The 27,956-nt window shown below is 37.8% G+C and overlaps 1 protein-coding gene across 3 annotated transcripts in view; it reads right to left on the minus strand.

Annotated features, from left to right (window-relative positions):
• Positions 1 to 27,956, minus strand: part of UBE2Q2 (ubiquitin conjugating enzyme E2 Q2) — a 52,169-nt gene that overhangs the window by 20,785 nt on the left and 3,428 nt on the right. For all 3 annotated transcript variants that reach the window (XM_075505734.1, XM_075505735.1, XM_075505733.1), the window contains exons 2-5: positions 13,413 to 13,517; positions 5,758 to 5,862; positions 4,041 to 4,097; positions 1,772 to 1,912 (exon numbers count right to left, since the gene is read on the minus strand). In XM_075505734.1, coding sequence (XP_075361849.1) covers positions 1,772 to 1,912; positions 4,041 to 4,097; positions 5,758 to 5,862; positions 13,413 to 13,517 — 408 coding nt within the window. The remainder of the gene's footprint in view (positions 1 to 1,771; positions 1,913 to 4,040; positions 4,098 to 5,757; positions 5,863 to 13,412; positions 13,518 to 27,956) is intronic.

Raw genomic sequence — 27,956 nt, forward strand, 5'->3', positions numbered from 1 at the left:
CTATTTTATTTCCTTTTCAAAGCAGATGGCTACAACCTGAATCTCTTTTCCATGTTGAAGTGTCAGTAACTAAGAGCAAGAAGTTTTTTTTCAATACTAGATAAAGTTCTTTAGAGCCAGTAACTCGTGACAAGAAATAGTCAAGATTCTGCTAACTAAAGGAGCCTTTTACCTAAATTCTTACGGTAACTAGATCTACCAAGAGTGCATCCAATATTAAAAGTGGATTGGCTTGGCTAGTGCTGAGCACTTTGAATGTATATAGTTCTCACTACAAATCAAAAGAGGTTTACAACAGCAATTCTGTTGAATCTAATATAATTTTTAAGTGCAATTAGGCTTTTTAGAAAATATTTACTGGAAAAATAATCAAGCATAAGAACTAGAACAAAGCTGATTCCTTGGGCAAAAATCCAGGTGTTCCCTATATACCAATCCTAAATCTTATTCCTTCCCTAAAAACTTACAGGTCCCTCCCCTGTACCTAACTACTGCCCACATCCTCAACTATCAGCTTAATAAGAAATAGCACATCTTGTGTTTGGACATAATCTATGTGTCTGCTGCCTTGCCAAACAGCCTATAAAAACTTACGAGCTCACACAGCAGAGGGCACCAATTTAAGCACCTTCTTTCTGTACAGGTGACTTATGAAAATTTTAGAATCCTTACCTTTGGTTGACACTGGTCATGAACTGAAGTATTGAATTTCATGCGTTACACATTTTAAGCCTCTGCGAAACAAAATTTTTTTTCTTTGGAAGCCATGCTAAATAAAATTAAGGTTGTACGACATCATCATTCCCTCCTACATGCACCTTTGAGAAACAGAAGCTTCTCTGGAACTTGGCACTTGTGACAAAACATTTCTAAGCCTCTGGAGAACAAACAGATTTTTTTTTTTTTTTTAAACAACTACCTGCTGGCAGGATCACTCAGAAAACTGTGATAATAAAGCTGCAGAGCTGCTGAAGGCCCCTTGTTTTATATCTGGCAAAAAAAACCCCCAATCCTTCAGTAATTTCCAAGTGATATAGAAACTACTGAGAAACAAACTCATGCATAAAATGGATTTAAACCACAAATTTCTGGGTTTACTAAGTATGTTAAGTCACCCATGACTTTAATGCAGTCAGTTTTATATATGGCTTTATTTGTTATTTTAATAAGGGCTCAGCAACCAAAAAGTCATGCTTACAACCTAGGTGCTTTCTGCTGATTCTGCAAGGAGCACTATTGTTCGTAACAAAGGCATCAAGCAAGAGACAGAGGGACAACCAAACAGATCTCTCTGGAAATTAGACAAGCAGTTAAATATAATTAACAAGTATGAAACGTGGATTTACATGTAAGAGTTGACTCTAGTGAAAAGCTAAAAGATACTACTTCATCCAAAATGCCAAGAACACCCAAACACAGTTTGACAAAAGAAATTATCATAGCATTCTCCTAGGATGATTGAGAGTGCTTTGAAGTAGTTTTTGTGCCTCTGTAGGATGTGGACTGGCAACTAACTTCCTGTACCAAAGATTTTGACGAAAGATGAGTCCATTTACCAGATGACCTTGGAATTTTAGCTGGCCTATTCAAACTTCTCTAAAAAGAGCTATTTAAGGTCCCATAACTTGAGACATTTGTCCTATATATGCTGGAAGTCAGCTACAGGTTAATTTACGTCTAGGTGCATAGCAGTAGGCTTTATTCACTGAAAACCATCTCTATTTTAAAGCCAGAAGTATTGCAAAGAAAAAAACACAAGTCATTAACTCACATTTAAGTGATCTTGCCTTTGATTTTTTCTGATTTTTTCTAAGATTGCAAGGTTCTCTTTTTCAATGCCTTCATCCTCAGATTTCTTCCCATCAACTGGTTCCTCCTCCTTCATATCATAGTGATCCAGATCTTCTATGTCCTACAGGATAAAGAAAATTCACTGTAACTTAACTATGCTCTTCATTCAGCAAAATCCTCTACAAGGGCATTTAGGGATACAGTCACATACTGCACAGCACTATGTATTAGTGATTGTTGGATGCCATTTCTGTTTTGCTCTAACTTCACTCTCTCAGCCAACAGTATTCACTGGAAGTGTAGGGAGCCTTCACAATACGAATGAGACCCAAATTCACAACTTGTTTCTGGTCACAGAAACAAGCATAATAAAACCTCTGCAAGAAGTTAAGGTTGTAGCGAATTCACCCATTAAAGTAGGCAGAAAACAGTAAGTTAAGGCATTTTGAACAGGGCTCGAGAATCCACAAGTACCCAAAGTTAGGGTGTCTCCAAGATGTTTCTACAAGCAGACTCTTTTTTTCAATTAGAATCCTAGCTATATTACACTTCTGGCAAACAATGATCAACATATCTGGCAGGGCTACAGCAACCCCTTCAAGAAAGTTAAATATTAGAAAGCTACATGTAGTTTATTCAAGGTCAACATTTCAGCTGAAGCTTAGATGCAGCATTAGGATACAAGACAAAATTATGTGGTCAAGTATCCTGATCACATGAGCTAACATTTCAGTTCCGAGTTCTAGACTAAGACACTCAAAAATTTTCCACTCTGTATTCTGAGACAGGGTTATCCTGTTGCAGAGGACCAATGTGAACTTAAGACAACTGCCTGTAAGGCAATTCAAGTGCTATTTGTGGAGAGGAGGGGAAGGATGTAAATACCTTGAAATGAAAAGGAAGCACTACGGCAGCCACACCAGCAAGCTATGAGTACACAACTAGCAGATATGCTCCAGTATGCAGTGCTCCACCACACCTGTGGCTACTCTTTAGGCACCATCTGTTTGCATGGCAGGAAAACTGGCCATAAATGCAAATTCAAGGATGTCTTACTATGTAAGAAATGCACCTATCTGGTGCCTTTGACAACACTGTTTTCTCCAACTGATTTTAGACTAAGTATTCTTAGATTTTAGACTAAGTATTCTTTAAAATGCTCATGTTTCTCAAAATAATGATACAGCCCTAGGAACTCTAAGCTGCTGTTCAATGCAGAAATTGGACTAGATTACAAATTGAAGATAGCAGTGCCACACACAATGTCACCTGACAGCTTATAAATAATGACAGACATGACAATTTTTTTTGTTTAAAGTAACCCAAACAGAGTGCAAAAGGCCACTAACAAGTCTCCAAGCAAAAAGAGCCTTGTGGCAGCAGGATATGGGAGCGTACATACTATCTTTATAGAAACTCTGGCTCCAACAAATGTGGTCTGGATCAGGCTAAATATGGTGTAACAGAGGCTGCTTCAAATTAATTCCAGAACATGGGTAACATTTAGATCTTTTCTAAAGGAAGACCTTGTATTCAAAGAATGAGTTGTTCATTCCTACTACACACCTTCATCATTAAAAATCTAAATCTGAAGTAGTCAGAACACTTATATAATAGGCTGTTTAATAATAAGGCTATTTACAGTGGTTTGAAAAGCAAGCATCTTGGAGCTATTCTAACATGTTGTAGAAGTAATTGAAAGGGGTGGTTCTCACACAGTAAAAAGCCCATTAAAAGGAGCTTGCCAGACAGTGACATAAACCCCTTAAAGTTTAGCATGTCTGTTTCAGATGTCCTTCCATTTCCTTCAATGTATTATAGTTAAAAACTAGCTCACCTCTTTAATAAACCAGCAAACTGACCTACTCTTAGCCTGTCTGCTTCAATCTGGGAGGCACTTTCAACTGTATCAGAGCCGGTTCATATGCTGCTTGAAACAGGAGTTAACTATGCAAACTTACTGATTTGGCACACAATGTTATGTATTGTTTGACTAAAGCACAGATGTCCAATTCTCTGTATCCAAGTACCTCACAGCTGAGATCTAGGTTTAAGAAGAAAATTTCACTAGTTTTGGTGGTTGAAGTGAAAGGTGACATTAAGGTAAACATCCAAATTTTTAATTATCTTTTCTGTTGAACGCTAGGGGTATTACATTTTACAGTTTGGCTTAATAATTAGCCAGCCACTGCAGAGCAAAACGCTAGAATTCTACTAGATTAGGATAACAATTTAATATATATACATACTTCACCCATATCTTCTTCTTCCTCCTCCTCTGATGTAACTTCTTCTGTTGTTCCATTCTGCAATACAACAATGAGGTTTCTGCATAAATTGTGTATATGTTCCCTTCTTTCAAAAACAGGAAGTCTACTATCAAAGAGAAAGCAGTGTGTACGAAAGTTACACTTATCAAGGTCTGCAAAGGACTGAAGTTTAAAGTGAAAGATACTCCAGGAAAGCACCTTTGTGTATGACAGTGAAGAGATTTTTGCATGAAGAAAAGATAAACAGAATGTCACAATTAATTTCACATTAAGTTCTAAGTGGAAACTTAAGATTCAGATAAGGATATCCTATTCTGAGACAGTGACAAATGCAATAAACAAGTCAAGCGGGTTATAACTCCTGATCTCTTAACCACGAAATAAGATCATTGCTCTGACTAGAATTCATATACATGCTAGACCTCTAAAAAGAAAAAAAAAAAAAACACTTTAGACAACTTGATGGATTTTTGTCTCACTACCTAGAATTTCTATGCAACAACTACTATCATCGTTGTTATTAGATTATTTGATAAAATACCAAAACAATCCATTGAGTTAATTTTTCATGGCTTTCCATTTCAGGATACCACTTCAAGCTCAGGAATTTTGAGCTGCAGAACTACTCAGGAACATTCCAATATACTTGTCCTCTGTTTACTCTTCCTTTAGCAAAGAAGGAATGCCACTGCTGTAGACAACACAGGGGACTAGATGGATCTTTGGTCTGACTTACTAAGGCCATTCTTATTTAACTGGCAAATTATCTGACATTTCTGGCTAAGAAACTTTCCATGAGTTTGTTTTTGATTTTCAGAGCATAAGCAAGACTCTTCAATGAAGCTACTTCCTAATATTACAGGCCTATTGCTTTACAGTTGCACTGCTATGTGGGTGGCTGAGAGGAGACCTATAAGATTACAATTTGGCACATGACCAGAATTAAGCAAGTCATTTGTCATTACTCTGGTACTGTCACCACAGGAAAACCATCTGTTACGCTACAGGAGTTTTTAGAAGTCATGTCATCTCAACATGTATAAGCAAAAGAAGATATAATAATCTTATTAAAAATACAAAAAAGAACAGTTACTGTCAGTTACCAGTTCTGTTTTCAGCACAATACAAAGCATTTTAGTTAACCAGAACATTTCACAACCCTTCACAACTCTTAATTTGTCAAGAGCCCAAAAAGTAAACATGGCACCTCAGATACTCTCTACCCAAAGTAGCATATGGTCTTGATATCCTATGTCTCTGCAAGGGATTGAAAAGGAAGGAAAACATCAATAGTAGTTCACCCAAATGCACACTGTAAAACATATACTCTTCAAGAAAAAGCAAACAGTGTTTAATCACATTGACATTTTGGAAAAAAGTAAATTTGGGAAGCACTAGGAATGCACAGCGATTGGCTTGAACAGTATTTCGGAGGGAATTAAACTGACAGCACTGGTATCACGTACACACCTTTCAATGATACAGAAACTCCAAAGGAAATTGTGTAATATTATCACACCATTATTAAATGGATTCTGCAAACAAAATTCAGATTGAGGACACCATAAAGCAACAGTGCTTCATATCTCAGTTCTGGCTTACACAAGGTTTAATTGTTCCCACCATCTTGTTTCTTGGCATTGAAAAAACAACTCCTTTATTGCCATAAGGTGTCGTCCACAGCTTTTTAATTTACCTGTCCAGCTGGTAATGGCTGATCTAACATTTCGACATCTGGATGCTGAGGAAGATTATATAATCTGCAGAGGTCACATATTAATCTCTTCAGTTGTTGAAGAAGCTATAAAAAAATAAAACATGGAAACATCTATTTAAACAAAAGCACAGAACAATATATTTTGAATGTTCTTCACCTGTTGGTACTGAACTTTCAGTCAGTATACAGCATTTAAACCTGCACGCACTGGAATAAAGTTTAAAGACCCCTCTTTTTCCTCTGTAGTCATTGTAATAAAATCCCCACAATGGGAAACCAAGGACATGGTAAGTTAAAGATGGCTCCTGTTCATTTCCTCATGCCAAGTGAAGAAAGACATGAGCAAAAGAATAATCTGCTCAGGTGGCATCATCCATTCCAGGCATAGGTGTCAGCCATAGATCATTAGGGAATAACCAAATGGTCATATTCCATGAGACAAGATGGTCCATTCCAGTTTCCTAGGTTAAAGAACCATGTCTTAAAAAAAAAAAAAAAAAAGGAGGAACAGTCTGATTTTCCACATCCTGAATCCATTTCTTGAGCACACCAGTGAGGCACTAGAAGCAAGACAAACACTGTACAAGGCATGGAAACTAGCCAACCTCTGAGCTAGAGCCCAAGTAGCCTGCTTGCCATATCTTGTATCAGGTTGAGGCACAATCTGTTACTATCAGTGATTTCCATTTCCAGCTTTCGGTGTTACATTGACTGTGTTCTGTTAACTGCAAAATATGGAACACCTTTCACTTGCTGTAATGCTATCCAGAAAATAAATGTAGTTCTGCAGAAACAGTGAAACATTAAGTTTGCTTCTTGATCACCATGCTAATTAAGTGGATTTCCATAGCTGTTAACTAGGAATCTGAGGCTGCCCAGAGAAAGTTAAGGCCAAGACCATAAAAGACTGTACTGCTGCATTTCCTAACTTTTCAAGGTCTTTGCATAGCTATGTCAGAAAAACAAAGAAAAGACTGCAGAATACGTTTGCAAAATGGTCAACGCTTCATTATTTGCAGAGTAATACACTAGATGAAGCTTGCAAGAATTATACATCCAATGGACTTTTCTTCCAGATACCAAAGGGAACTTGTCTTGCCACTTATAGAAGGCAGCATGCAAGACAGCCATTTCTGTACACATATCCTTCAGCGCTACTAGTAGTTATTTTTAGAGTGGCAACCCCCACTCCCCTTTAAGTATCTCTCCATAAAGGAGGGAGGCTCAGGCAATGTGGCCTCATCCAAGAAAGGACAGTATAAACAGTATAGACTGTATTATCCTGAAAGAATGATACCTCTACAACACTACTTGGTGTTTGTATACTGTATTTCTCAAAATATACAATAAGTATTGTATGTTAACATACAATACAATAATATGTAAGAAAAACCTAGTCACTCCCAAAATATTCTACAAGTCTAAAGCCCTGCTATTGGCCAGTTTAAATGCTCTTACCTTACCCTATTGCAAGTGAAAATTCAGCCTCTCCAGGGTTAAGAACTCATTTCCAAGCCAAAATCACTAGCAGTGATAAGCAAATGTTGCCCTTCTGCTATCTGAAAGCTTCAGTGCTTTTCCCTTCTCCAGTAGGATTCAACGTTCCTGTTTAATAGGAATGTTATTTATTTATTGGAGGCCATGAACTGACATAACAGCCTGCATTACAAGAATTATGACGTTCTCTCCTATCACACCACGTTTGCTGTTTCTGCATCACTCATGACAGTCAACCTTAACTCAAAAATAAAGCAGATGACACCAAAAGAACTGGTGTACCAGCAACATATTTCTTGTTAGTATATAGATGAGATGTGATAGTTTATGTTGCCAGAAGCTTTCTGTAACAATCACATTTCTCATCAGGGTTAAGACTCTACACCTGTTTGAAACTTCCTGTGTGTCTGAAACATCAGGAAATCTTTTAGCAGGCAGAAAGCAGGTTAATCAATCAAATGGTAGATAGAACCACAGGTCTTAGAACTATTATTCTCAGTTTGTGTAAGATGCATAAAGTTGCACTGCTACACATTTTGTTGAGAAAATTTTTCTCTGCACAAACACTGCCTCATGGAGAGTTGGAGCATAAACTATAAAATTTCAGGAACTGTGATTTTTCTCATGTAGCTACATAAAGCTAGGCAAGCCATTAATTTGTTTACATCTGTTGTGAAGCATACAGAAAAAAAATCTAAATGGTGGGGGAAGAATACCACCACTGGCATTTGGCTGGTTCAAAGCTTGGAAAATCAGTTGAACACAATATTAGATGAGTCTCTAGATTTCTGTACTCTCAAAGCACTCTCAAAGCAACAAACCGCTGGCACCAACCTGGACCAAATTACATAGTGGCTGTGCCTGAAGAGGTGTCTCCCTGCCTCCAGCAGCACATTTTCACCTTCTCATTTGCACTGGCACCAGCGATCACAGAACCATGCAGCAGCTTGCAAGCTTCGAGGCAGATCAATTCCTGATGTGCTTCAACACGTAAGCACCAATTCCACCATAAAAGGGGAGGCAGGAATGTGCAGCTGAGAGCAGGGATGCCCTTCCTTGGCAGCAGTCTACACTTCAGGGTTAGCTTAATGCAACTGTCAAACTGGAGTTTCATTTTTATAGCTCAGTTGTTAAGTAAAACATCAGTTTCTACAATCTGCAAAGGTGGTGGCAGAGCGAGAAGCTGATCCTGTCTCTACAACCCTTCACAGAATCACATGGAATCGTACAGGTTGGAAAAGACCTTTAAGATCATCGAGTCCAACTGTAAACCTAACACTACCAAGACCACCACTGCACCATGTCCCTAAGCACCTCATCCAAACATCTTAAATATTTCCAGGGATGGCGACTCAACCACTTCCCTGGGCACCCTGTTCCAATGCTTGATAACCCTTTCAGGGAAGTAAAATTTCCTAATATCCAGTCTAAACCTCCCCTGGCACAACTTGAGGCCATTTCCTATCGTCCTATCACTTGTTACCTGGGAGAAGAGACTGGGAGATCCTCCTTTCAGGTACTTGTAGAGAGCAATAAGGTCTCCCCTGAGCCTCCTTTTCTCCAGACTAAATAACCCCAGTTCCCTCAGCCGCTCCTCATAAGACTTCTGCTCTAGACCCTTCACCAGCTTCGTTGCCCTTCTTTGGACATGCTCCAGCACCTCAATGTCTCCCTTGTAACACAGCATTCGAGGTGCAGCCTCACCAGTGCCGAGTACAGGGGCACGATCACTTCCCTATTCCTGCTGGCCACACTATTTTTGATACAAGCCAAGATGCCACTGGCTTTCTTGGCCCCCTGGGCACACTGCTGGCTCATATGCAGCCGGCTGTCAACCAACAACCAACCTTCTTCCATATTGCTGTGTTTTTCCTCCACAGGAATTAATTTCATACCCTTGATCCTTCTGCCATGGATCACCATCACCATTATCCCTTAGGCTCTGCTCGTATGTATGAAGAATCATAGGATAATTTGGGCTGAAAGGCACATCTGGAAGTCACATGATCCAACCCCCTGCTCTAAGCAGGTTCTAGCATGATTTGGTATATGTTAATGATACACGAATAGACAGTATCAAAAAGGATAGCAGATTTCTGCCATGTATTAATAATTTAAAAGTATTTCCAAGCTAACTTCAAATGCTTGGCTAAAGTAAAATGAATGCTTAACACACACACACACACTTCCCTGTTACTGAAGAAAAGTAGGCTATTGGTATACCAATAGTTTCCCTTGAATATAAACTGCCTAAAGCAGAAACTAAACAGCAACTAGAATGCATAATCCACAGGGTATTAAAGGAGCAATGTAAATAGCCTGCATAAGGTAAATGCTCAAGTGACCAAATACAATGACAAATTTATAAATTAATGGTATTAATTATAATTAATATATAAATAAGAACAAAATATTAAAACATAATATATATTATCTATAATATAACTTTTAATGCTTCAGGAGTTCTGAGAAGTTGGTAGCTCTTATGGACACCATAATGCTGTTTTAGAACACAAAAACACCTCTTAGATTTTTTTGTTTCCTGTGTTAACACCTCACAAATCTGAAAACAGTTTAGAACACTTTTTCTGAAACCTATCCTACATTAGGAGGCTTTTTTATGCATGAAGAGACCTTTCTAATGCAGTATGAAAGCATTAATGATTTTAGGATACCTTTAATGATATTAATATACTGCTGGGTTCACTATGAAGCACCTTGTTTTCTGATTACCAAGAAACATGGACTGAAGAAGTATAGTGTAAGTATACACATACTTATTCTTCCACTCATATCTATACACATATATACACACACACGATCTATATCTATATAAAAATGAATAAATTAATAACTTTTAGCCTACCACTGAAGGAAACTGCTGAAGAGGAAACAGAGGGAAGAAATAACTGTCATTTGCCATGTGACCACTACTTAGCTATCAGGTAGTCTGTGACAGTAACTGGCCTCAAACATTCCGCAGCCCTGGGCAGTTCAGAAAGTAAAGCAAAGCTTCTTCCTGCATTTTGTCTCTATGATCCCCAACACATAATTAGTTGCTGCCACATTGCTAGTTTGCAAGAGCCAACATTCTTTCCTGAAATGCCATCATGCGGGACTAAATATAAATTCTTAATACAGAAGTAGTGTGCTTAGGGACAGCAGCTTATCCAAGCTGTACACATACTTATGCCAGGAATTCTATACTTTGGAAGCCTTCCATGCAAGTTTAAGCCCCCACGGTTTGGATAGTATGAGTATTAAAGCTGCCCATCTGAATTTAAGTCCATTTCACTATTGTCTTTAAAAAGCAAACGTTCAAATCACATATAATTATATTTAATAACCCCTGAAGTAAGGTTTGAGACTTCAGACTCGCAACTATAACTTCCCCTATATTAAACAGAACAAAATTGAAGTAGGATTTCTCTTTTGCATTGCACAACCACTAGAAGGCAGCTGTCAGTTTCAGCTACCTACCAAGTCTAACGCAATGATTTTCAGGATCTGAAAGGGACTTCAGGAGACACTAGGGGTCAGAGAGAATTTCTGTAGCCCCTTCATCTGCTGACTGGAACTTGTTCAATATGAACAGTCAAGCAGCTAAAGCCTCCAAACCTAATGCTATCTATCTATGCTGATCATGTTCTTAACAACCTTTCAACATTTTTAGTGTTTTGAGGAATTTTCATAGCAAAAAGCACTGTGCTGATGCCAAGGTAACAGAGTTTCAGACCCACAGAAGATTTTCCAGGAAATGTGTGCATGATTTTAACATCGGTAAACTAGTTTTCCTTTTACCATGTCAAATGACAAGGCTTCCATACACATAGCCCTGTCAAACTTTTATGCCTGAAGAGCATGTTCTTCAGTTTCCCAAACACCTGATACCTGTCAAAAGTTACAAAGCAAGTAGAAAGGGCAGAGTAATACCAAAGAACTCTAAATCAGGGTACATGTGCTAGCAGTGCTTTTAGCACATGTTTGCTGTGCTCAGTTGAGCTCCTGGAAGAGTCCAAAGCAATTTTCCATTCAAAATTTGACCGATCCAATAACTTAGAGTTTAGAGCAACATGGCACAAACAATCCTTTAGCTGCAATAAATTAAATGAAAACTGGTTTGAAACACTGTAAAAGCCTAAATTGAACTAAGTGAGTTTTTAGGAGATAGCGTGATAAATTGGAAGCCTCTGAATTTCTACAGTTCCTTATCCCTTCCTACCCTACTCCAAGAAGTCTCTGTGTGAGTTGCTCCAATGCCTTTGCAAGGTAGGCAGGGAGTTGCGAGGGGACAAGTTGTAGGGAGAAAACAAACCCAAAACCCACAAAGCCAAGCCTTTTGAGCAAAACAAAGAAGTCACATTTTGTAGTATAAGTATTTGTCTCTTCAACCACTCCCATCTGTCTTCATCTTGGCATAACACAATGAGAGGTGGATTCCTGAGAAACCAATGGGCCATCCACAGGTGTCTATTACATCAACCCATCAGCTTTTACATGGGCAAGTACAATCTTGATATCACAAGCTGTTTTCTTACAACGTACATAAGCAGTCTATGTGCGCATGCAATTCAGCACAGCAAGTCCTATGCATGTTTGCGATAAAGCTTTCCACCCTGTTACAAGCAAACCTATAGGTAGTTAAACACAAGAAATATCTTGTTTAAAACCTTTAGTCTGAAGCTACTAGCCACACCAGCTTCAAGCTGGAGAACCTTCCGAGAAGTGTATGTAAGAAAAAAGTTCGTTTCGCCACATTTTCTGCTACTATACTGTCATATGTCTTTCTAGGCAGAAGTCACAAATACTAAGAGATCTATAACATTCTTCTAAATGTAGTTTAATCTAAAGTTTATGTTGTAAAAAGAAAATACACAACTGATATGTACATCTCCTGTAATCAGATCCAACATAATACATTAAAACACTAATGTTCCTCTGCAATGCCCCTTTGTTTTTAATTATGGCAAGGCATGTGAAGACTCTCACATACTTGTTACTTTTCTAAATTATTTCTGCTAGAAGTCAAATGCATCCTAAATATTCTTTAGAAAAAGAAATTTACACATCCTTATTTAAGGTCGAGTATGCTTGATTAACATTATCCCAGTAAACATTACAGGTAAGTGATTTCATGAGGAAGAACATTCCCAACTTTTCCAAAACCAGGCAAATACTAAGGCCAGCACATAATCCATGCAAGAAGCAGTATTCTGCAGACTGATTTGTTTTGTATGCATCATGTGCATGTATGCATTCCTGTACACAAAAATAAACAAAACATGTTAAAATAATCTGTTAATAAATATCACCCTTAAGAGCTATTTAACATCCATAAAGCTGAATTTGGAGAGGAAAAACAACACTTTTAATCACTGAATTTGTCAGTAGGCTGCAATACTGCTCTTTGTGGAACAAAGTACATTTGTACTGAAATTTTTCTGCAAGTAATGTTCAAAGACATTTTCCTGCATAGAATGGAAAGTTAATTTTTTATATATAAATATCTATATATATGTCCTACCACTACATCAAAAGGGTACTCAAGTAAGATATAATGCCTGATAGTTTTCCGAAATACAAAACTACCATTAGAATCTGTGCAAAGATTTTCTTTAAATAGCAACTGCCCAAAGTCACAACACTGTTCAAACTTATCACTAAGGAACATTCTGATGAACCAGAAGCTATCAGGTCAAGTCTTCTTTACTGAAACCAGGAATTCTTTGTATTAGTTACCATTACAGCCATGTTTTGTAAAATATATATTCTCAAGAACAAAAAGCTTTTGCCTCTGTAATTGATCTCTGTGCAAAGAAAACACTAGAAGAGCTGTTTTATTCAGTAGTTTTAATTTCTCATGCATTTCACTGTTTAATTATATTCAGAAAACCTTTAACTGTGTAATTATTGGGGCTGAAACTTAACTTCTTTTCAGGAACAAGCATTTAATTCATCTTTTCCTCCTTGCCCCGAATCTTTTGGATTACTTTTGGTTCGTGTGTTTTTGGAAGAGAAACTTGTGTTTACAAAACCCCCCAAATAACCCCAAAACTGAACTAATTTAATTGCTTGTTAACGTGACAGAGCTAAATAAGCACCCAAACCCAAATAAACACTCAAAAACACTTGCTCACCAGCGTATTGCTCTTCTTAATATCTTCTAAACGCTCTAAGACTGAAGTCAGGTTTGGGTCATCTGATTCTACAAACCATATTGGTGATGAAGAGGGGTAAGACTCCTGTTAAAAAAACACAACACAAAAGACCCAACAAATAAATAAACAAAAACCCCATAAAGCTTTTAAAACTCATTCACCCCAAAAATTTCACCACACAGTATTCACATCACCTTTTATCTTACTCTAAGTCAGGTAACATAGAAGCTTTTAACACAGCATTTTTAGGCAACGCAAGAGAAGTTGAAAGAAATCCAGCCAACTGCTTCTTCTAGTATTTCATCCTATTGTCATCTTGATCAGATGACGAACATACATAAGAAACAGTGCTGAAAAGTTTAAAACCCTGGAGGCAGGTGGAGCAGGAGGGAGAAATTTAGAAATGCAGTAGAGGTGATTATTACCAAAAAAAGGAATCACAAGTAGTACATGTCAAAGAATAAAACTATATCGATGCCAATTTTTCGTAAAAATACAGACTCTTCCAAATAAAAGCTGTGAAAGCAACAAAACCTAGAGTCTTCCGATTTCCTCCTCAAACAGGATTATTCAAACTGTTCTAGCACTGCTCCTCAGACTGAAGCAACATAGCTCCAATCTCCTGCCACGGAGGACAAGTTAACAGGCAAATCACAATGCCAAAAACCTGCAATTTTATCTTTGTACCATCAAGGCTCATAGAGGACTTTCCACTGTTGAAAGATTTCTCAAACAATATATTGCATACAAACCTATCAAGAAAGCTTACAGAATAACTTTCTTCCATCAATAGTCTCCTACAGTTATTAGGCAGGTGCCAAAACACATCCTAGTGACAATGAGATCAAATGGGTTCACAGGATAAGAAGTGTACTCAATTTTCCAGAACAAGCCATGGTTAGGGCACATACAACATATGGAACAGATGTGGCCCACACCCGCTCATACAATCCATAACAACTGATTTTTCCATCGCTAAACTGCCACAGCGTGCAGCCCTTCGAAAGGTGCTAGAAAGACCCTTGCTATAGAAAGGTAAACAGAAGTCCTTTGCCTCTTGTTTAGATGTTTCAAAAAGCAATTCCAATTTTTTTCCTAACACAGGTTTGGTAACATTGAGAGGATGAAGGAAACCATGTAGCTTCCAACTCAAGAGTAAGTGTCCCTTCACATCGTTGACATATTTGGATTTTTTTGTTTTGTTTTAGTTATTTAAGGTGTTCTCCACTTCTCACCCATTCAACTAAATTCTAGTAGCTGAGGACAAATTGATGAACCTCAGTTTTATCACCCAGATACTATCTTCGTATCCCCAGGTCTTAAAATAATATGAGGGAGTTTTCATTCATTTCCCTCACTGCAGTTTAAAAGGAAAAAATCCATATTTCTCATTCCAGAGATAACAAATCATGCTTCATTCTTCAACACTTAGAGTCAAGGTTCCTACTGCTACTCTAATAGGTGACTCCAAAATGTGCCCTACGCTTACAAATTTACACTCTTTCCTGATTGCATTGCATATTTTTTGCTCCCTAGTTTTCAAGACAGCAGTAAGAAGTTTCACAGAAAGAAGACATCATACCTATCTGTCAGTGTTAATGTCTGGTCTTCAGTGATTCTCAAGCAAAATTAGCCTTAGCAAGCTCTCAAAGTGCAAGTCCGAAAAGAAAAACCCAGACCTCCCTAACTTAAAATAGCTTCTGTCATTTCAAAGATACTGCGTTTATTAGAATGTAGAACACCGTCCATTTGAAAACTGGAGAAAAATACAAGCATGGTAGAATTGGCTTTTAATAATATGGAGCTTACTTCCTAACTGACCTTCTAGCTGAAGTGCTGAACCTCATAGAAGAAACCAGGTGATTAGATAAAGGACATCAGCTTTAGCAAAGCAGACTATCACAGCAGAGTTCCCACCTGGCAGCATAGTCCAGCAAAGTTCTAGCTCCAGAGGACTAAAATTCCTGCCTGTAAACTGAAGCCTTTGCATAAATTTATTTTCAAACAAGCTCAACCCCTCCCCCCAAGTTTATATATTTTTTCTTAAATCACAGCTAAAAATACCTTAGAAGAATACATGATATTCCTAGTATCTCTACAATATGACAAACTGTTTACATCTTTCAGCTTCACTTCGAAGCATACCATATACAAAGCAGAGACCTTAGAATATCTATTCTTGACTAACTAAGGCCTAACGTCTCAAATGTCTGTCAAGAAAGTCCAGTGCTTAGCTTGCCAAGATTTTAAGGCTAAGGCAGGCAAGCAGATGGGTAGTTATGTGTGGTTTACTCACTTTCTCCCTTTACCAAATACAGTATCTTTGAAAAGTCTATTTCCTCCTCAGTTTCACTTAAGACACTCTTGAAAGACTAACCACTATCACCGCTGGAAAAACAAGGTTAAATTCCCAGCTGCCACTGGGTTCCCAAACTATTATTTTTAGGAGCTACCCTTCATTAAAGATACTCCAGGTTTTGTACTGATAACATCTCACTCATTTTTAATAACATGCAACCAACATGTAAAGTCTTCTGCAATAGTGCAATATTCCTAGCTCAAGACTTTCATACTACACATTGGATCTTTATGCACAGTGGGGAACATCAGAAGGGAGACTTTGCTAACAGTGGCCCTACTGCCTGAAGACATGTTTGAACCAGCTATCTGAGATCTGAACTTCTCTGGCCAGCTCATTAAATTAAGAGAAAGGCAATAGGGTAAATACTACTACCATGACGGTAGATTACGCCAACACTCCCATCAGAAAATACAAAGAACAAGCAAAATCCCTTCCAAGATTCATTGAGCCATCTGCTTCTTGAAATCCTCAGACTCATTAGAATAAAAATATTCTCCAGATACATTCAACATTTGGACTGTGTATGCGCATTCTCCTAACAGGTATTTTTGGCCCTTTTTTTTTTTTTAATCAAGCATTTGTTAATTATGTCAGTCCAGGTCTAAGCAGGTCTATTAATTGCAATGATTTATAGAAGATAAACATCTGTCAGTCCACTCCTCTAAACCGTATCTGGAACCTGAAGACTGCTTACAGAGTGAAGCTCAACTCTTCACTGTCTATATTCTTCTTTTCTGACAATTCTGTTTCTCCTTTCTCCACCAGAAGGATTTAATGAACAAACCCACAGTAGGACATTTGTTGGTTGCAATCAGCATCTATCCCAGTCTGGGGGGCCTATACAAAAATCACCTCCAAAAAACTTGCAGCAAATCTTTTGTCAGACAGGGACATGACTGATAGTGCAGACTGGATGATCGAGCAATCCCACTATGTGTTTAAATACATTACAGTGGCTACTTGAATGTGCTGATGCCTTCCGCACTGAATAACAGTCCTTCTTCATTCTTTGCTCTCATTCCAACTCATTCCATTTTTCACAATGAAAGCAAGTCCTGCTCTATGTGAGAAAACATACTAGGATTTGATACTGCCTGCATTATTACTGTATAGCACAAATGAATTACTATACCCTAAAAATTATTAAATATTCAAATTTTTAGTCTGCTTTAGCTTTTGAAACATGACTGGGAACAATGCATTTATCAGAAAGGTTTTTCTTAAACACTGTGTGAGCATATTTACTCATCAGAAAAGACTTCAAATTTTAGACTTCTAGAACATGGATATTTAATCGCATATTCCAACTTTTTCACAACAGATGCTTAATATTAAAATACAAGTTCATCAAACTTCCAGTTTGTTGCAACACTTTTTAATTTTTCAGACTTACCAATAAATATGTTCATTTAACTTAAAAACACAAATGGCACTAAGTTTCTCTAGATCTGTAAGTAATCCATATTTTTGGAACAGCTGAGTTTCACATGGATATGAGTCACTATATTTTGAAATACAGAATTCACACACAAACTTCAAACATTCTGATCTTGAGATATAAACAAGCTTATGAGTTTGTAACACCATAGCATGCAATGAAAAACTAAGCTTGTGGTTTGCAAGGTCAAACAACTAAACTTCACATGAGCTAATTCTGTTGAAAGAATTAAGTCAGCCTTTTCTTCCATATCTGCACCTTATAGAGACAAGAGATGTATTTGAGTTATGGCATGTAAGGAACACAAGCTTCCCAAATACAAAGACATTTCATGAGAGGAACCCTAGAATAGCAGTTATTTTACTACTAATTTTCAGTGGCTAAAAAAAACCATTATTTTGGGCCTTTCACTATGCAGCTGACATACAGTGATTTTGTATAATCTAGCTTAGCTGCACAGGTATCATCCATATTAAGGGTTTGGGATCTTTCATGTAACCACTGTAACATGACATTTTCCTGCTGTCTACAAGTAAATGCAAAAATTCATCACAAGAGGCAAAGGCTACAACGCTTAGATTTGGGCAGCTTTCAGAAGCTAATGTATGCTGTAGAGCTTGGAAAGCTAATGCAATTGCTCAGTAAGACATGACACGCTGAGATGACATCACACCTAGCATGTACTGAGGCCTGAGGACAAAGGCTGAATGTTTACAGTCAACCCAGATACAATTACAATTCATGGGATCATCTCTCCTAGAGAGCCTTTGTATTAGCACCAGGACAGATTGGGAGCTTTGTCAACACAAACGCTTCTGTAGCTTCTGTAACAGAATGCAGCAAAAGAATTTAGCCTGCTAATAAACATAGAAAATAAGAGAATAAAGCCCCGCAATCCTGCCACTGGAACAATTTCAAAACGTATCAAATAATTTAGGAAAACCATAGCATATTAGAGGAATACATGCAGGATCTCACTGTTCAGACATTCCGTTGCATCCTCTGTAGGAGGGTCTACTTAGATTTTACTAACAATTTTGCTTACCAAAAAAAGAAAAGAAGCGAAAAGTGACAGAAGATACCAGGAACAGATACATTAAGACAGCTTTTCCTGGGTAGAGATCTGTCATCTAAGTATATCCTATCTAAGCTTTCTCATCCTTAACAATAAGGCTGTTTTACTTGCCATGTTATATAATCTTTATCCTGTTCTATAAAGCTACAGCAAAACAATTTTGATGTAGTAAGGGACTTTTAAACGAGCTATTTCTAAATTACAATACTGCTGAAATTGTGAAGTTGCCAAATTAAAACAACACATCTTGCTCACATTCCTAAGATTAGAACAACCTGTACACACAGTTTGCTATGAGGTAATAGAGTATCGCATCTCCTTGTACACAACAGAGCCATTTTACCATGGCCAAATGGTAGGAACACACATTTAACCACACGTCTTCAGCATTATGATTTAAAATTGCAATTACATGCTGATAGTTCTTCATTTTCTTTAATTTCCAGATCATCTTAGATTGAAAAAGTGTTTTTTTCTTTTAAAACTCCTTAGCATGGTGGCTGAACAAAATTCAGCCAATTTGATTTCTTTCCTGTTTCTAAGTTTTTGCAAAATCTCCATAACTGACAGAACCTAGTTCTGTTCTTTTTACACCCGCTACAGCTAAAACTTAGCTGATTTTCAAAACAGCACTTCTGACTTTTATCTTCTTAGTCCCAAAATTTTTTGTCCACCCCCCTTTACCTCCAAACAGCAGAACGTCAAACCCTGAGATCTTTTAAACAGCCTAACTGCTTTGAGAAGGCTAGCAAGAGACCATTCTAGCTCACACAAATCTTGGTAACGAAGTAAACAAACCCTAATGTAACAAGACATTTCAGAGGGCTAATACAGTCTTTTCAAGGTGCATACATTTGCAGCTATAAACACATATCAAGTAATTTATTTCAAATCACAGATGGCTTTCCCTCAGCAGACACCTTGATGCTACCAAGTTTCTAGCTTGTTCATTTGAATTAAATAGGAAAATTAGATTTTTTAAAAAATAAAATCAAGTCCCACTGGTTAGGGATCATATACACAGCCTACACAAACATTCAAAAAATACTGTAGATGAACTATACAATTAGCTACAATTTAATCCATATTATTTGAAATTGTTAGTCAATCATCCACTACTTATGAATTTTTCACTTGTGTCAACCTGCCTTTAGAGGAAAAACAAAAAACCCAAACCAGAATTAATATTAACAGAAATATCAGGACTCGAGAAGATATTCTTAAAGCTAAAGTTTAGCGTGATGACCATAAAACACTAATACTTACAGCTTCTTAAAAAAGCATTAGCTGTGATTACACTACTAACAGACTGCTTTCCATTATTAGGGGCCAAATTTTCCAAAGGCAGCTTAAGATGCAAGTAAGCATTTTCTACCACTAGGTACTTGAGTACCCATGAAATCTACAGGCTAAGAACCTTTAAAAGTCAGCAGATGGTCATCTGCCCTCCCATCCCATTCTTTATAATGATAAAAAGAAAAGAAGAAAGCATGAAGGGTCACTTTCAACTCAGGTGTTTTTTAAACTTCATTGGAAGTAATCCAAATAAAACTATTTCCCAGAAACCTCAAGTTACTAAAACACCAAAAATCTGTATTTTCAAACATTCAAAAATCAGAATTTGCTCTGTTGTACAGACTGAGTTATTGAACATATTACAATATTCTAACATTTAATTTCCGAGTTCAAGTAAAAATTTGCACTTTTACATATGAAAGAATTGTCATTTCTTTAAGAATCTAACAGTTCAGTGATGCATAGTTCTAAAAGATAAGAAAAGTGTATGCATTGAGGAGTTTAAAAATAAAATTTAATATTGGGGGTGGAGAGGAAGCAAAGTGAATTTTACCCACCCCTACTAAACAAGGGGAAAACTTCAACCTGCTTTTCCCTTTGAATTTTAAAGTTGTATACAACATACTATTAGCTTGCTCAATGCATATAAACAGAAGGACATCTTTTATTCACTAGATCTTTAACTAAAGATCTAGTGAATCAAACAGAGATCTTTAACTGTTTCTCTACCACAGAAAGCAAGCTTGTATTAGCTTTAGTTTTCTCACACTATTCCTGAAGTCAAAGCCTGACATGCTCAGTTCAGTGAGAATACTTGTTACAACTCATGCATTTGGTAAGGCACCAAGTTCAACTGACTAAAATAAATGTGTGTCTCAAACATAGAAAATTACTGCAATTCTACCCTCAAATTTAATGACTCTCTTGACAGCAACAGCCTACACAAGACAATCCCAAATGAAGCAGCATGCTTTGGTCAGACCCCTGGAGATTGCAAGAGCTTAATCATCTTGCACCTTTACAGGAGCTAGGTGGAGGAATCCCATAATCCTGCTCTATGTAGGTTCTGCTAATATGCTAATCACTACAGAACTGAATACCTTCAGGAGCACATTAAAACAACACAACTAACAGGGTCATGGTTTTCCTCTCCCACACATTCTCCAGGGAATGATGCAAGTGCAGCAGAGTATCTTGTTTTAAAATTATTTATGTTATTAAATACAGCCATGTCAGAGAAGGCAGGGTCAAAGGCATGTGCCTCACGGAACAGAAAGACCATAACAAACCACAACTCTATAGGTGCCTGTAAAATTCACTCCACAATCACAAATTGTCCCAAACAAAAATAAACATAGTTCTCTGTACAAACAAGTTCTACTGATTGTAAAAGGCTACCACAAAAGTAACCACAAGGAAATGTTTCTGTTAAGAGCATACAGAGCTGTTATGGACATTACTTTTGTCTTCACAACAGACATTCTCTTGGGCAGAGCAAAGCAGTTCCCCTCCTGTCACATCAGGCTTTTACAGACACACGTGCAATGGTCTGCCACTTCGCACTTCCTACAGCCACTTTCTGTATGAGTGCACATGGACTACAGCATGTTTTTAAATGAACTGAAAGCCTAGATTATGGAACACTTTTTGCAATACACAGATTCAGCAGCAACTGTGCCAAAATTCATAAGATGGTGGCTGCAGCATAGCTAAATAAGTATGAACAGGGACAGTATTTCAATGGCAATTCACTTGTGTAAAAATTATTCCAAAACCCAAGAAGCTTGTAATTTGCAGCTTCATTTGCACAAATTCATTTGTTCAATGCAGGCCCATAGAATTCTCTTGAAATTATTACAGAATCTTTAACTTCTTTACTTTGGATACACCTAAGACAGGAAATAACATTGAGGGGAAAAAAAAAAGTCACTAGAAAAGACTCAAGCAAATACTGCTTTCAAACAGGCACATACAAGAGGTCAATAATTTCAAAGTTTGTGAAATAATCTAAGCTACTTCTGTGTTTTACTTCCACGGCTCTATCCAGGTACACACATTTAAATCTCTCACTACTCAAACATCATTACCTTAGAAAAAGCCAGAACACATACAACCAGAGTAGCAAAGGCACAAAACAGCACTTCAAATGGTCACAAATGTGAACACGGATGCGGCATCACAGTTCTTACACTTCTTATGGTCAAGTTCTTTCGGTCAAGTTTTTACAGCCAGTCGTTCATCGAACTATTTAATCCACATGAAATGCCCCAACTGCCTATGCCGATATGTGAAATTGCACATTACCCTTGGAAAAATAGGTTTATCAGACTGTCTTATCAGTTGCCACAACCTCAGCCACTCCCCTTACCAAATGAAAGGCAGCAGGCTACTTGTTGTCCAGTGTAACATAACTACACAGAATTAAAATACAAACTTTGAGCATAAAAGCAAAAAAGGCACTTTTCTGATAAAAACCCAGTTATTGATCTTCACTGTGAAGCAACATTTTATTCTTCAGGACATCATCACAATGCAGCATGCCATCTATCCATTCAAAGAAATTCAGAGAAAAGACACTCTTAACACTTTTGTATGGACCTAAAGGAAAACCCACCAAATGTTAATGTACTGCTGCTCAAACACAACTCCTAAGTTAACACTAAGCATCATTTAGCTAACAGTATAGCAAGTGACAGTTGCTCAAGAGCAGTGTGTAGTATCTGAAAGTGAAAACTGTTGTTGAGGGCCAACCCAGTAAAGTGAGCTAAGGAACATTCCTTTGCCAATACTATTAACGGCAACAAATAAAGTGACAGATGATCCACACTGAAAACTGAGCAAAGAACACAGCATCGTTGCAGACTAAGTGACTTGCTTACCAGGAAGAAGGTTGTAGAGCTGATACTAAGAATCCAGATTTTTACCATATCAGCTCACAGCAGTTGCATCAACCTATCTTACTCCTCACACACAAAAACCCCACTGTGTGCTTGTACTCTCATCTTGACAGTTGTCAGAGGATGGTTGTTTTAGAGCCCTCAGCCACAAGGGGTTCTCTTCTTTAATGCATGCATTAAACCACTGCCAGCTTGAGTGCATGTATATCTAATAAGCAGCTAGGTAAAGAGAAAGGTATTTTGCAAATCTTATTCTCCAATACTCTTTCTTTACCGCCAGCACAGTATCTTATGTGCCTAAATTCCTGAAGGAAGTCTGGTTACTTGAAACAAATTATCAACCCCTTCTAATCATCAGGAGTTATTAATTACCTACTTCTGCAACTATACAGACAAGTACATTCAGAAAGGGTATCATCAACATTAGCATCACAAAGCCAGAGTAGCAATACAGCTAGAACTGAAGAAGTGGTTATAACTAAGTTGCAACACGTCACGCTCTCCCGGACTTAACTTGAAAAAGAAAAAAGTTTCCTAGCTGACCTGCTCTTGCCTTTATCACTTAGACAGTTACTCCTCAGCATGCAAAGTCTGATGTCACTTCTGCTGTCACCCAAAAATCCAGGCTTCCCCTTCCTCCTCTTCATTCTCTTTACCTTCAGGAATTTATGTCTTTCAAGTGATCAAATTGCTCACCCCCGCTTTCAAAGGCACTGTGCCCTTTCCCCCTCTCTGAGAGCAACTTTCCCCTTTCCCCCCACCTCCCTTTACAAACTTGCAGTGCTCCAGACACATCTGCAGATACAAAGATTTTTCATTCTCACCCACTGCTAACAGAAGTCCTGCTGCTCTACTGCTCTTACACCCAAGCAGCACTCCAGCCACCATTCACCAGGTTCCTGAGCTCTCCCCTCACAGTAACACATACACAGCTGCCCTGACTGCTGCTTAGTCACTGGCCTTCAGATTAGAACCATTTAGATGGAACTTTGTCCCCCCCACACAAAATTTCAGTACCATGCAGTTCAACCAATGTTTATCATTAATAAGTTAAATACCACACTCTTACCACAGTTATTTCCTACTTCAAAAATTCAAGGAAGCCTGTGGTATCTTGAACACCACTGCACAGGAACGCTTTGATTTTTTTCTAATGCCACTATACAAGTTCTGACAGCGTTTATGTTTCTGCCTTTCTGAATACACACTGGGGAAGCTATTGCAAGATCTGCAACAGTATTGAACTCTTTCTGTCAGAGAGGTTAAAAAATCAGAGATCTGGGAGAAAGGAGAATACAGTTCAAACTAAATCTCAAGAAATCACACACTAACTGCTCTACAGTAGTTAATACACCAGGATGTCTTGCATGCATGAGATAAACTAGAAACAAAACACATAAGGTCATTATTTTAATACCACACTTACAGATTACAGCTGGAAGCAAGAAATCAGTAACACATACCATAACTGGTACGCTTGTTTCCAGCAAAGATCAACTGAGAACTATTCTGATCATATTAGCTTCAACCGTACTGAATACAGGCAGGCTGATATAAGATCTAAATGTTAAATAGCCTCTCCTTACTATAATCAGTCATTTAATTTTCCAGTTTCTTCTATGAGCTGGTGACAGGTCATTTTCACTTCTTCTACAGAGCTTGCAGCTGAAGAAATACAGTGGAATCCTTACTAAATCATAAACTATCATGTCTCTTAAAATGGCATATTACTATTCATAGTCTAAAGAAAAAAAAAAAGATTTAAAAAACGAACTTCAGCCAGGAATTCAGGGGTTTATAATCTTTTGAAACTACATAAAGGCAAACAACCTGACAGTACTGAACAGTAGTCCACACTGAGGCATAACTAAAAGAGTAGTTATTTCTGTTAATCAGCTTATACAAACATGTGTTCCTATGGAGAATTTTTGCGCCCCCTCCCCCCCTCTTTTTCATAATACTATTTAGAGAACTGTCTCCATCTTCGTATCTTCCATTCTCCTGAAAGGAATTTGATTTTACAAGTAAACAAACGAACTACTTCCAGTTAGACTGGTCCAGTTGTCTCTATTTAGCTGTCACTGTAACAAACCAGACACTCATATAGGGCTACCAGACTGATGCCAGCTCAGGTATTCCACACAGGAGCAATCCCAAATGCCACTGAGGACTCAGCCAGCACTTGGCAAGCAGCTCTCTGTCGGCAATGCTGGCTTCAGCCGTCTTCCCCAGCCCTCACTCAGTCCTATGCCCTCTGTTGTGACGGTACAGCTGTTTGTGCAACCACGCAGTGAACCAGACTGGGAAATGATCCAGATTAACAATAACGCAGTAAAGAATTTTTACATGCCAGCCAGGTCCTTAATCCAGTAAACTCAATTTTGGCCACCTCACAAGGCACATAGCCTTTGCTGGTCTGCGAACAACAGCAGTATTACAGAGTGCATAGGACACAATCATATTTGCTCTTCCAGCAATCGTAATTTTTAATTCATGTTGAGAATATCAACATGTCCTCAATAGACAATATCCCCTGCCGTAACACAGAAAAACACTTGCAGATTAATTCTAGTCTAAGTCTGACAGAATGAAGTTACTCTTTTTTGGGAACACACTTGATCAACTCCATTAATAACTTCTGATTTTACAGTATTCCACTGCCATGATAAATTTGGAAGTGCACCTTATTTTCCAGAATAGAATGTACTTTCTACACTACTCCCTTATTTTTCTCATGTCATTGATAAAAAGCTTTGACAGAAAAGCAAAAATCTTAGCACGCCCCAACTCCCCTCTCCTCCCTTCCCTTCCCCCCACCCCAAAAAAAAAAAAAATCGAGTAGCAGTACATACTCTTGCTTCTTGCAGCATAAGAAAGGTCTCTGGTAAGGTCAACTACCAGTACTCCAATTTTGACACAAAGTAAATATCATTGGCAACACAAATCAAAGGCAACCATCACAAATCATCAAATGCCCATTACAAAGTAGCCCTACTCTAAGTTAGTCTCTTTAAGAAACGTACAAAAGTTACCAGATATCGTCCAGTCTTTTACAAAAAACTGCTGAACAGTTAACATGAGGTAGCATGCTGAGTAAAAAGAATGAATTATTTTTATAAAACTTCTTTTAATTATCAAAGTGCAGGGAGAGCTCTTTTGAGGACGACAACAGTCCCAGTTCTGAAATTATTATATCGTTAACTCACATGAGTAACCCATTTGAAATAATTGCAATTTCCTGTACGTTAAAACCTTAACATAAGCCAGCATTTATATCTGAAGCCCACCATTGTGGCTTTCTAGGATATTTTAGGAGCACTTCATACATCATACAGGGGACAGACCAACTGACCTGCAAAATCCCAAAGTACCGGTTACAGCTTTTCACGCTAGCACAACTAAGCTGTAGTGTCAGAAAGTAAGGTCATATGTCTTCCAGACACAAAAGATTCCTCCTACTCTTTTTTGCAATATTCCATTTCCAATTACAGTCTTGGCATACAGAGAAGTTAAAATCCTCACTCTTTCAGTATTTTTTTTTGTTTGCTTAATTTTGGTTTGCTAAATAAAAAAAGACTAAACTTCTCAATTTCTATTGCCCAAGTTATGTTTGATAATAGTTACTTGAGTGCCTTTTTTAAAACTCCAAGTATATCTAATTCTAGTTAGAAAAGCATGTATTATCAAGATAAAGTTGTGTATGCTTTTATTTAGTCCTGGTATCCATATGCTGCAAGACAAAGGTCTCAACCTCACTACAGAACATCTAGTGACACCTCCACCTCCCCCCCCCCCCCCCCCCCCCAAAAAAAAAAATCTGTGGTTTGAACTGAATGCCTCATTCATTATATGGTTAGTTCTGTATACAAATAACTAACCTTTAAAAAGGTTATCAGCTGACTAGGCACTAGCTAGGAGTGCATTTAATATTAAAATCTTATGCCTTTGAAGAACTATCGCATGTTCTAATACGCTCACTTTCTGTATATACCCAACTTGTCAAAAGCTTCACAGGTAATATCTTTTCATCCATTCTGGTTTAGAAGGGAAAATAAAGTCTTCTCCCATCAATTGCAGTTATCTGTAGACAGCAACCTTTTCAAGTCTTTCATAGTAGCTTCTAACGCCGATTTAGCAGCAGGGTATTTTTCAGTGAAAGCAGAAGATGCGTCTTCCCAGCAGAGAAGCAAGAGTACACTGGAGTCAGCCATATCACATGAATTGAATTGTTAATGTATGGAGGATATCACTGTACATCAGAGCCCAGTATCTGTTTGGGGCAAAATCTGCTCCCACGCAGAGCCGGCGCAAACCCCATTCTACCTGCGAGTGCTACTTGAGGACACAGAATTTCAATAGTAGTTTTGTGTATGGGTGGAAAGATATTAATATCCAGTTTCTCTCTGAAGAGATTATATAAAAATACGAGATGTTTTACAGCAGTCCAAATCAGTCCTTTTTCTTGCAGTAACAAGGAAAAGATTGAATAATTCTAACACACCCTCTGGAATACTATGACATAAGTCTGATAAGGTACCAAACTGAAACTACAGATCGCATGAAAGACATTTACCTAGAGTCATGATCAATAAACACACTCCTCTAAGTAAGGCCACTGTTTTGATACTATTTCAAAAAACATGTAAAACAGGACCACGATAAATACATATACTTTGTAAAGGACACTGGTTTATTGAACTTGATTAATTGGAATACTGCTGTGAAATAAAAATGAAACCCGAGAAAAACAGGAATAAAACTCCAGAATGGAGACACTGCTGTTGGCATAACAAAATGGGAATGTGAAGGTACACAGCCTGAACAAGTTCAATAATTAGACTCAGGAATTATTGACAATAATTAATCTCAGGAATAAACAGCAATGTTTCTGACAGGGATGACTCCACCCTAAAGTGCCTCTTTTAAAATAATCTGATTAACCATTTAAGTTCTAATATGGGTCACTACCAGAAATAATGAAGGACAGACTTGGACAAAGTTTGTCTGTCACTTTATGAAACCAAAGAGCTATCGAGTAAAATATATCTTACTTTAATTTCAAGCACTGCTCAGTATCACAGGTAGACTATCCCTAGGATGCTGCAAATGCTTAACTTTGACAGTTCTACAAACTCATACTGCAGACAATCAGAAAATCATCTCAGTGAGAAATTCCACGGCAGACTTCTAATCAAACTGTGGAATTTTAGTCTAGGAGACTTGTGGAGGTCCATGCAGTTCCTAAGCAGACATTCTCCCTCACCTCTCCAGGAGAATATTTCCTCTTTCCTCTGCCTTCTCTCTCTAGATTGGAGAAAAGAAAGAGATCCATTGTGAAGATCAGAGCAACTTAGTTATCAGGTCTCTTTTCAGACTTAGTGCAGAAGCTACTGGAAGCTTCCTTCTCTACCAGATTTTTCCCCATCCAGTTACTTCAGCATCTGTACACACTGCT

The sequence above is a fragment of the Mycteria americana genome, chromosome 6 (genome assembly GCF_035582795.1).
Source record: "Mycteria americana isolate JAX WOST 10 ecotype Jacksonville Zoo and Gardens chromosome 6, USCA_MyAme_1.0, whole genome shotgun sequence".
NCBI lineage: Eukaryota > Metazoa > Chordata > Aves > Ciconiiformes > Ciconiidae > Mycteria > Mycteria americana.